Raw genomic sequence first — 12,123 nt, 5'->3', positions numbered from 1 at the left:
AATGTAACAATAATTTTATCAGAATACCGATTAAACAAATCGGTGTAAACGATTTCAGATATATTTATGGAGCGAAAATAAGCTGGCTGGAAAGTGAAGTCGCCGACCTGTTCCGGGTTAAGGATATACCCGCAGAAAGCCTAGTGTCGTGATCACGAACTGAAAGCACCAGCCCGTTCTGGAAGGGAACGGGAAAGACCTCTGCTAGATAAGTAAAGTTTGACCTTGATTGGAACAGCCGCCGCTCTTCGCTCAGTCCAATGCCAGTATTGAATTCTTCAATGTACACTGTTGAACCGCAAATATAAGTTCTGCCTTAATTTGATGCACGCACCACCAGCTCAATATTAGGGTCAAACTAAAAAAGGATATTCAAGTTTAATGTCATATGTACAAGCAAGTACTTCCAAAGATTGTTAATATCCATTTTTTATCCGTCCCGGAACATTCACGGGAACAGATGATATCTGCAAACCCGTCGAACGTAGCTGGATTCATCTGTTTAATTTTGAAGTCTGCAAACATATAAGAAAGGGCATTTCCAATGTACACTATTCCGGATTTATAATTTATGTCATCTTGTTTTCATTTATTCGCGTTTTCATAAATTCAACGTTTAGCTTTGGTATCGATGCTCTCAAATTACTGCAATTACAGATCATTTTTAAATTTCCCTGATGCCTATGTGCAAAATGAATATAGGTAGGAGACTGGTCGAAAGGAGGGAGGGAGGGAGGGAGGGAGCGAGCGAGGCGGCCGCTGACCCTGCCCGCATTGCAAGATGTGGCAGCCGCGGCCACTTGCCTTTCTCTACCCCGCTGTGTCCAATCTCCGAGCCCGCAGATACTATTCGTCCCCGGCTTGACAGCTCGCCGCCGATTGGGACAAAGTAGCAGCACGTGTACGGCGGGTTCAGCCTCCCGGCACCCAGGGCGCATGCCCAGGCCGGCGGGGACCATTCATAAACTAAACTCTTACACACTTCCTGAGCGTGGGGAAAAGTGGCCATAGGAATAAAAACAGTCAAACTCGGGGGCCGAGAGAGAGAGGGAGAGGGAGAGAGAGAGATAGCGAGAGGGAAATGAATGTTAACAGACACATTTCTCCACTTTTACCGTTTCACAACATCAGCAATCGCCTCTGATTTAAACAAGATATTTCGAAGAAACCATTTACTGATTTCCGAGGACTTGGTTGACATCTGTATTTTGTCTTCCTCACTTTTCTCTCTCCCTCCAACCCATTACATTCAATGCACTTGTTTCAAATTTGCGCCAGTTAAAAAGTGGTGCGCACGGAACACCGGTAAGCATTGGATCCATCAACCTATTGCGAGACTCCGGTATTTAGCCAGGACCTGAGTCCCAACATGATCGCGGCTCAAGCCAAGCTGGTCTATCAGCTGAACAAGTACTACAACGAGCGGTGCCAGGCTAGGAAAGCCGCGATCGCTAAGACCATTCGAGAGGTGTGCAAAGTGGTCTCCGATGTCCTTAAGGAGGTGGAAGTCCAAGAGCCCCGCTTCATCAGCTCTCTTAGCGAGATCGAGACGCGCTTCGAGGGGTTGGAAGTGATCGCTCCAACAGAATTTGAGGTAGTCCTTTACCTGAATCAAATGGGGGTCTTCAACTTCGTGGACGATGGTTCTCTGCCTGGCTGCGCTGTGCTAAAACTGAGCGATGGACGCAAGAGGAGCATGTCCCTTTGGGTCGAGTTTATAACAGCTTCGGGCTATCTGTCAGCCCGGAAGATCCGTTCCAGATTTCAAACCCTGGTAGCACAGGCAGTGGACAAATGCAGTTATCGAGATGTGGTGAAGATGGTGGCGGATACGAGCGAGGTAAAACTAAGAATCAGGGAGCGTTACGTGGTGCAGATCACGCCAGCTTTCAAATGCACGGGCATCTGGCCCAGGAGTGCGGCTCAGTGGCCCATGCCACACGTCCCCTGGCCCGGTCCGAATCGGGTGGCCGAGGTTAAGGCTGAAGGCTTCAACCTTCTGTCCAAAGAGTGCTACTCCCTGACGGGAAAGCAGAGCTCGGCCGAGAGCGACGCTTGGGTTTTACAGTTCGGCGAAGCTGAGAACAGGCTACTGATGGGAGGCTGCAGGAAAAAGTGCTTATCCGTTTTGAAGACTTTGCGTGATCGACACCTCGAATTGCCAGGGCAGCCCCTCAATAACTACCATATGAAGACACTACTGCTCTACGAATGCGAGAAACACCCCAGAGAAACCGACTGGGACGAGTCATGCCTCGGTGACCGCCTCAACGGCATTCTGCTCCAACTCATCTCCTGTCTCCAGTGCCGGAGATGTCCTCATTACTTTCTTCCAAACCTAGATCTTTTCCAAGGAAAACCTCATTCCGCTCTGGAAAGCGCGGCGAAACAGACATGGCGATTGGCGAGAGAAATTCTTACCAACGCAAAAAGCCTCGATAAGCTATAGTAGAACTTGCATTCCCAGCAAACCGATTTTAACAATTATTGCAAGGCACAGAATTGAACTTACTAGATGATTAAAACAAAATACTTTAAAAGAAGCAAACGGACTTGACGTGAAACAGATTCAAGGTACATTTTAAACTAAATGTGACTGTTTTGTTTAGATGTTGTCAGCCTGTGAGGAACCTTTATTTAAGTCTGCACCGTCTTTTAAAGGCCAAGAAAATTTCAGTTGTGAAATGTATTTTGCGTGCCAACCCCGTGCCCCTAAAAGAAACATGTAATAATGGTAATAAAAGTATTTACCTTACCTGCACTTTTTGTCAGTTAATTCACATCTGAATAGATTTGTTTGCTTATATCATATTTTATCATGTTTCGGAAATTGCTATTTCGATTACATTTTCCCCACAACATAGGTAGGAAAAAGATATAAAATGGCCTCGCTCAATCTTAACGTCTTTTCTAACTACAAGAATTTAGGGAATGTTAATTATTTGATTTCCTGCATATTAATTTCAATAAATGTCATTTATATTTAACAGTATAATTAAAGCTGTACGTAATAAACCCTTTAATTTTTTTAAAATATACGTGGCACCTACTTGTTTAGAAATTGTCCCAATCCCTTAAGCTATTATTAAACATTGCAAAACCACGGCATTAAGCCACCGAATAGTGGTTAAAGCCACTGCTGCGGATTTACCAAGCATTGGGTCGCGTCTGCTAAGATCTAAAAACACCTTTTGTTTTGTCGCCCGGAGATAGTTATGTAGTTTTTAACAAACTTGGGACTGAATTAAGAGTGAAGTCATCAGTCAGACTGTAACTGTATAGTATGAACAAAATTCAGGATCAGGACACCTATCAATGGAGAAGCATTATATGACTATTTCATGTTGGTTGGAAAAGGCCAAAGAAGTTCCAATATAGACAAAAATAAAAGCATCTTAAACAATGGCGTCGGCGAATAACTGTAGTTAACAAGGCCGAATCCGTGTAGTTAGGTCTTTAGTCTTACAAAAGCAACCTTACCTTGTAGATGGTTAGAAAGAAAACTGTACACATTTAGTATAGTACTTCATTTGCCATTACTTTAATGCTTAAATACTGATAAATGCAAACCAATTCACCACGACTGCGACGCGATGAGTAATTTGATATTACAAGCAAATGAAAGCGCGGTGAAATAATTTCAATTATTAGACCCACTACACGTCCACAGGTGTAGTTATTTTTTTTAAAAAAACATAAGACCACGTTTGTCTGAAGGAATATCCGAATTATAGAAACGATGTAATCGATCGAAATTACAAATACCATGCTGCAGCCCCTTATCATCCTTTATATTGCAATTAATGATGTAAATACATCGCACCGTTTTAAAAAAGTCGTCAAATCGGTTAATGGTTTTCTTTTAAAAAAGATAAAAGATGACTGTCGTTTAATACTACAAAGTCCTGATGATTGAGTTTTACAAAATGGAAATTCAAATTGCGGGTTGATCAGGGGGGTCCTGACTTAACTTCGGGCTTCGCTATACTAACATTGTTAGATTTGAATGTGAGATTTCAAACTAAAATGTTCAAAGCATTAAAAACTGGGATGGGTCCTGGATTAATTGTTATTCTTTAAATTGTACTGAATTACCGCAAAACATCTTTCATCAAAGGATCAAGAAAGGGGTAAACTATCCATATTAAAGAATGTGCTTATTTCTTCAAATTTGTTGGAAGCATTGTTATAAAGGCGTCGATAAGTCTTGGTCATTCAAAAAACCGAACCATCATTTAGAGCAATTCAGTCATTCAACAGGCTTCAGAACTGGTCCTATCCCAGTTATCGAGCTACTGTCGGTAATTAAAACACCAAACTGGTGTAAATGTGAAGCCTGGGGTTATCTGCAAATCTTATCAGGCTTGGATCTGGTAAAAGCTTGTCAGTCTGTTTTGGTTTCTGGTGTTAAGGACAAACAACAGCCTTTTTTAAATGCCAAAACGTCACGATTAGGAAGGGAAAGGAAACCATGCTTGAGGAATGAGCTTCAAGACATCAGAATTAAATATCAAAACTCAATTCTTATTTAATGTTCCTACATACTAGGAAATGAAGGCATCTTGATGACGATAAAACAAAATTACCATTTTATTATAAATTCCAACGGAGTAGGAAGGGCGTCGTGAACTTAATTTTAGATACTGGCTGTATGCAACATTAAGGCTTAGTTTACGTTGTTATGTAAATTTCATCTGAAATCCTATTTAGGTATCCAAAGAATGCAGAAAAAATGTCAATTACAACCTATCTCTAGAGTTGAGTTAACTTTCGGCGATGTGAACATTAAATTTCAGAAGCAAGATGAACGAATATGTCCCTCAATATATGACCAACTTTACTTTGAACATAGAGTACTACTTCAGGCTGAACGGAGACGCCAAAATTCTTGCTGATTCCTAACAAACGTTCGGTTCTACTTTTCCAAGTTGCGCATGTGCTCCCTCAAACGCCCAAACAAATGTTAAGCAACAATAATGATCAAAAACGCAGGACATTATAAGGTCTTTTTAAAATATTGACGATTTATTTGAAAGTGCAATACGGAAAGATTTGGCGATTCGTGCTCCACCTCAGTAGTTTACACTTTAGCCCAACGTGACCTGTTAAAACACACTGATCTCCGACTGGGGAGTGGCGGTAGAATACCGCAACACCCAAGCCAAATACATCCTCAAATGCCATAGCTCCACAACAAACCGCGCCCATTCCAAATACTCAAATAACATTTTAACACCACCGATATTAATTTACTTCATCTTGCATTTATTGGCGAACTAACAAACCACCTTTTCGACTTTGTATTTGACAGAGCCCTCAGATTAGAATATCAAACAACCTGTGACCTTGCATAATAAATTTCACGACTGTGACAAAAGATCTTTTCCTCTTAACCAAAGCGATAAAAGATATAACATCTTTCAAATCTCAGTGAAAGTCGCACGTTAAATAACTCCTACAGCGACCACCCCCCCACCAAAAATACCGCTTTAAAGAATCTTAAGGCCAAACGCCACCAACAATGCCATCGCAAAACCCAAAATATTTTTTTTCTTGAAAGGCAAATGAAGACACAAAACGGAACAGCCACCTTAAATGACCAGAATGAAGAACACGCCAAGTATAGCGAAGATGATCCCTATATGGAGAATTTTAGATTACATCCAATATTTCTAACTTTTACAGGCGATTATTAGAGCTCTTGCATTTCACAATGATCAAAACTCGGATACGATGCAACAACATTTTAATATTATTAGTGACATTTTAGAAACATAGCTTTCATTATTGTCATTGTCTGTCTCTCCTCCCCCCTCCCTCCACCCCATGTAATTTTGAGTCAATTAACAGGGATTGCTTTAAATGAGGAATGTGACACTAATAGTTGCTAAGAATTATAATGCGTCTTTTAAGCGAAATATGCCAAGTGCTTTGGTTTATCGGGCCCATAAAATTCAAGAGCAATCCACCTTCTAATAATCGAAAAATACACAGATTGCTAAATATTAATGACAATAAAGTTTTTTTAAATTTGGATTTACTTGTAATTGGATATGAAATACGTTTTCATTCCCAATGAATATATTTTTTGTAAGTAATTTCACATACATAACTTATGGTCGGTAAAAGGTATTTTTTCAAAGTAACTCCTAGCAATTAAACAAGCTGCATTATTACAAACAGCTGAAACCTTTAAAGTCTAAACTTGACTTTAAAGTCAATTGTTAAAGTCAAGGTTGACGAAAAAAATGACGATCTAAACTTTAAAAGTTGTACATTTCGCAAAACCGAACTGAACTCCGTACCAGGAATCAGAAGAGATATTGAATACACCTTGCATTTTTAAAATGTGCACACACGAGTAAAGAGGTATCTATGAAATTATTGCATTGCTGTTTCTAAAAGAAGCTATCCAGTAGTTAAGTTCATGCTATTTTGCTACTTTTTAATGGATGTAAGATACCCTGCTCTCTGATGTATCCGAGCCAACACTGTGCACAACCTTGGGTTAAAATCCAGTGTATTTAAGAGCTGTCATTTAAACACACCTCCCATATATGTCAATGCCCTCTTACCTTGGGATCCAATTTTTTATAATTGAGATCTTCGTCGTCCACTTCGAAGTATAACTCGGTGGAGGTGATTGACAACGTTCCCTTAGCGACTACAGCCGGAGCTATGAGCTGGACAGCAGTGGTCAAATTCACAGGTCCTAGAAATAGGTGAACATAGCTTATTAACGTCTATTGGTTCTATGCAGAACAAGTAAGAAACAAAACGTAATCAAAAATGTGATTTTCAAGTAAATATACAGATATTATTAAAAACATCTACAAACAAATGTGCAAATAAAACAAAGTGCCATACACTGAGTATATACATTGCGCGGTTATATGTTGGCCACTAAACATGTTGGGTGTTGCGCTGCTGGACGTTTCATTTTTTTTCAAATGGAATTTGCTTTAATTATAATCTCTCGGTTTACTCATTTTGATTTAATACGCCGCAGGATGACCAGTTAAAGGGATTTGCAAAGCTTTACTATTCATTAATACTTCCACAAGGGACACTAAAACTACGTTATTTGATTCTTTTTTTAGCCATAGATCATATCTGAAACAGCTACTGAAGAAAATCCCATTGTAACACTCACTCCTGTATTTATGTCTGCATGGGTGTATGCATGCAAGCATGCAGACATGCATGCAGTGCAGCTTTTATGGGAATTGCCGTTGTTTTGATATACTGGCAATCCACATTTCACAGCTGCTCGGTTGGTTTATGCTTGAATGGACTTCGTTGTAACAATCACTAAATCCAATGGGATTTCTAGAAGGATTATCATTTCGCAACACGAGCACTGGAGCATTAGCTGTAAACATACAAAACCTATATGTTTTGTCTGATATGCTCCAAATGGCACAACTACGAAAGTTATGTTCAAGAATAGATGACAGGAAGGTAGCTCTAATAATGGTTTTGTGTATGTTTAACCCAATAATGTCAAGATTTTTTCTTTTTACGTAGGAAGCAATTTACACGTCCACGGATAGTTGGGACCGACTATTTTATCCTACGTTTATGTTTAAGAATTATTTTCGAAAACATAAGCTATCACTGATCACGGTGATTGATTTGGAGAAATTTTAAATGGATAATACAATCTTCCGTCATACGTTAATATGAATTTATTAAATGAAAAAAAGAGTCCGAGGGTCATTTCTCATTTTTCCAGGGGGTGCTGATTTGAGAAGTGCTGCATTTTTACCACTACATTGATCACGTTACGTTTTAAATATATAAATATTATATATACATCGGAACTGGTTCACTCGACGAAGTGGTGGAGGTAATCATTCTGTGAGTAATTGCCAAAAAAAATTCAAATTAATTGTCATTTTCATTGATTGCTTAGACCCGAGTAGTCTTTAATCTCTCATCAATCTTAATGTATGCCACCTCGACAATAGCTGGCGATTCTCATGTGAGATTAGAGCAGGATTTGCCCTCTATTCCCAGTCTACAATATACTTGGTTTGCAGATGGTCAGTAGAGAGATACAAAACCGCCTTGATTTCCCCAAGCTCTTTCAAAAGTGGATGGAATCACCATCTCGTGTTCTCTGCCGTCTCTCAGTGCCCTTAATGCATTAACATGTAATACAGGAGAGAAATAACATTTTTCAATCATGGTGAGACATTCAATTACAATGAGAACACAGCAGCCATCTGCAATGATCTGGCAATGCACACAGCCCATGGGCTCCTATAGCAGAGCCCAGATAACTTTCAGTTAATTTACACTACAGACTTTATTAGAAAGGATTACTGCTTAATCCTATTCCCAATGTCAAGATTTTATAATTAAACCCTAATCTCTTTACACCTCTGCAGATATCTGCGCGGTACTAGGAAGGTTACTACATCGCAAAACAATTTCACACTTGTTACATTAGTTGAAGGAGGAATTGAAAATGTTTTGACTATTAAATATAGTTATTTATTGCAATACCTATAGATGAAATTATTTAAAATGAACATATCCAACATGCAGAGATATACAAATTGTATATGGCTTGTATAATACAATGGATTTTAAATTGATTTGACCGTTTCTGTTCGTGTTGTCGTGTAAAGGGCCCTAAATATATGTTTTTAATAAATCCTTTATAGAAGTAATACATTTGATGTTTATTTTCCAGTTAAAAGCAGACACTCTAAATTTGATTTCAAGCATTATTTTCACCATATATCACAATACTACGATATTGTTAACGTTTCATCTACTCCAAACGATGTCTTCCTCATTTTGGTTCAGGACGAGCTGCACAAAAAAACCCTCCCGTTTCACTCAAGGTATTCGCTACCCCTACCCCGCCCTTTCCAAATCATATCAGTAACCTCTTTCCAAAACTATCCTGTGGATATAGTAACCCTCCTCCCTTGTCTCTCGCGACAGCAGATGCCCGTTTTCGCTCTAGCGCAAATAGTTATCCTTTCCAATTCAATGCAGCAATGAATTGTATGAGTTCTCTCTCCATTCCCGCGAGTCCAGGGTTAGCAACAATCGTCGCCAATCTCCGCTGAAATGTAGTCAGAAAAAAACGTTTTAATCGCAAGGTATGAGGGCATCTTAAAGAACGTGATATTTCTACGCGTATTGTAAAACATGTCGTCCTTTTTTATTCTTGAGAATAAACTTCCCAAATTGTCCCAAGCAGGCAATGACTGTATTTGAACTCTCACGCGATCTGAAACTAATGTATTAATTTAGGACATTATTTCCCGTATTTGATGGGCGCCAGGTAGTTCAGACGCTACTCTGCCCGTAGCTGATAAAAACGAAGAATATAAAAATGCAATGGACGCCAAACACAAAGGACGTCCCAAAATGAACTACTTGTTTTGATATTGGGTCCCGAAGGCGAACCCCATGCAGGCATTAGGCGTGTCTCACCTGAATCGTATGGGAGATAACTTGTAAAGGCCTTTTCTGTGACAACTAAAACAAATCTATATTTTAGTATCTACATTATATGGTTTGGTGGATTTTTCGCCACATTTCCAACATCAGATTTGACCAAAATTAATTATATTTTGTAATAATGGATTCTCTATACCGACCGAATTCGGTGAACAATATGTGATTATGTATGCAATATGTGACGCTGAATCGTCTTTCTTCCTAGAACGTTTTTTCGGAGGCTGCAACTCGGAGTTCACAAACATAAATCGGTTATAAAATTAGAGACAGTAAGAAAGAAATTAGTAAACATTCTTTTAGGCACTTGGAAATAAATTGTTCTGGTCATGTCATTTCATTCCAAACTTTTCAAGTTCACTACAAATGAAGTGCAAGGAGACAAATCAAGCACATGGGAAAATGTGGGGAGTCAAATGCCAATGTGAGATGTTGGAGTTTCTGATTCAATTTTGCAGGAAAATTACATTTGTATTGGCTTCATTAGGATCACGTCAATTCATCATTGTACCAGCAAGGGTCCCCGCAATGAGCGTGTGAATTTGAAGAAGGAGCTTTAGTTGTAACGTTAGGCTGGTGTAAAGAAAGACAAATTATTTTACCCGCCATGTTATCAATCTCCTTCTCTTCCAGTGAAGTGATGGTATCATCGTCTCCCTCCAGCACCATCTCACTCTCGGAGTTCTGGCTGCTCGCTGCTGGAGTCCGAATGGACTGCCGGCCTTTAACTAGCACATCATCTTCAGAACCTGCCAACACACATAGCAGAGAACGTTGAGAAACTAAGCAAGTCGGGCCCAAACAAGATCGCAGTTAAAACTCAAATGCAATGTGTAAAAGATCGCTTATAGACGTTTGGTTCAATATTTCTTTTCCACCTTCTCTTATCAAATGGAAATTTCAATTTTAAACGATATACGTATTGCTCTTTGATGTTGCACGTGTTTTAATGCATTTTCCCAGTTAATACTATTTGAGGTAAAATAGAAATCTGATCGCATTAGATTTTATTTTGGCCTCATTGTGGTATTTTCCACCGGATATATAACGCCTTCATGAAATGTCGGATCACAAGTTGTACAAGTTGTATAGATAAAATCTGGTCACTATAGAAGAACATTTTTAAGGAGAACGGTTATAAAACATTTTCTTCAATTAAATCACAATAATTCTTCATTTCTTACACCCTGCGAAGCTAGTGTGCGTTGTTTTAAAATCTACAGGAGAATCAGTCGTACTTCACAAAAACACCAGGGCAAAATAAAACGAGCAACAATCATTTCATGCAAGTAGAAGTAAAACATCTCCTATTTTTAATGTCATAAATGTAACTCTTCATTCCAGGTAATATTTAATAAGCACGACCAAAGTCAAATATTGTAAAGTGCGTTCGTTTCCCATGCTGCCCTGCATCACGAACTTCATTGAAACAAGTTACCATAAACCAATGAGGACCCTTTTCGCAGTTATTTAAAATTCGAATATGTTTTTACCAATTTTTTAAATGACGTTAATACTCTTTTATTTTCCAATCTCAAAAGAAAAAGAATTCAAAACGATTTAACGCTAAAGGGCGAACTGAACAGTGGAGCAATCCTTCGAAGTTTATTACTCTTTTTGGCAAAATCTTAAAGAAATCCTCTGATCAACTTCAGTCCGTACCGATTAAAGATAAAGTGGCACAACTCAGAAAGACATGCCGAATAATGCAAGATTATTCATTTACTCTTCCATAGTAATGCGCGACATCGATATTTTTTTCGAAATCTTCGATAAACTTCAATTAAACCCTCTCTGAGACAAATGATTTCATGTAGCTCGAAAGACTTTCGTAGGTAAAGTTGTAGTCCGACGTCTAATATAGGAAACCTGTTTTCTTGGTTGTAGTACAAAATTCAACGTTTAATTAATACATTAAATACATTAAATATTTATCTTTGTATTTGTATATTACATAATTCATTATTGTCATGGAGTGATTCCACAAAACTGGTTTAAAGGCAAGCTTGAAACTTTCTGTTTTATTAAATGCCAAGTAAAAATGTGTTTAAAAAGTACTTCAATTGCTCACAAATTCTAACTGAATAATTCATAAACATAAATTAAAATGTGCTCCTAAACATTGACTTTACCATCAATATTGCAATGCTAATTACTGACAGAGCTGGTTGTGTGCAAGCCTTCTGGCCTTCAAATTCCAACAAGTTCTGAAAATGTGCTAAACAGTTTGCCAGAAAGAGTTCAGAAGCTATTTAAGTGTCTGAATTATGTGCCAAATTGGGAGGTTAAATAAGTTTTTCAACAAAAACTGACATTTTCATAAAATACAATTATCATTGTTTGGTTACTTTGCACAACCACAACATTTCAGAATACATTAATGCACCTTAATGCATGAATGCACTATTCAATGGAATGGATAAAACCCCAGGTAACTAGATCACATTTCTCCACTCTACCTTCTCTTTTACCTCATGCCATTATCATTCTTTGGAACTTTATTTTACATTTCTAAAAATTCCTGCAGGAGCAGCTTTCAGGGGCCATTAAAATAATTACAATCCTTAGCTTTTTGGATCAGTTCACAAATTCACAGCAGATCCCAAAATTATTAAAACAATAAAATCTGATTTTGATCATCAA

The 12,123-nt window shown here is 38.4% G+C and overlaps 2 protein-coding genes across 3 annotated transcripts in view; one reads left to right on the top strand and one right to left on the bottom strand.

Annotated features, from left to right (window-relative positions):
- Nucleotides 1-12,123, bottom strand: part of lrba (LPS-responsive vesicle trafficking, beach and anchor containing) — a 681,010-nt gene that overhangs the window by 306,745 nt on the left and 362,142 nt on the right. For both annotated transcript variants that reach the window (XM_078405961.1, XM_078405966.1), the window contains exons 38-39: nucleotides 10,083-10,229; nucleotides 6,576-6,712 (exon numbers count right to left, since the gene is read on the bottom strand). In XM_078405961.1, the coding sequence (XP_078262087.1) occupies nucleotides 6,576-6,712; nucleotides 10,083-10,229 (284 nt within the window). The remainder of the gene's footprint in view (nucleotides 1-6,575; nucleotides 6,713-10,082; nucleotides 10,230-12,123) is intronic.
- Nucleotides 789-2,727, top strand: mab21l2 (mab-21-like 2). Its single transcript, XM_078412291.1, has one exon. It carries the CDS (start codon nucleotides 1,370-1,372, stop codon nucleotides 2,447-2,449), a length of 1,080 nt encoding a protein of 359 aa, XP_078268417.1. The 5' UTR covers nucleotides 789-1,369; the 3' UTR covers nucleotides 2,450-2,727.

This window comes from Rhinoraja longicauda, chromosome 1 (assembly GCF_053455715.1).
Source record: "Rhinoraja longicauda isolate Sanriku21f chromosome 1, sRhiLon1.1, whole genome shotgun sequence".
Classification (NCBI taxonomy): domain Eukaryota; kingdom Metazoa; phylum Chordata; class Chondrichthyes; order Rajiformes; family Arhynchobatidae; genus Rhinoraja; species Rhinoraja longicauda.
The sequence above is the reverse complement of the archived record's forward strand: the minus strand, read 5'-3'. Positions and strand labels throughout refer to the sequence as shown.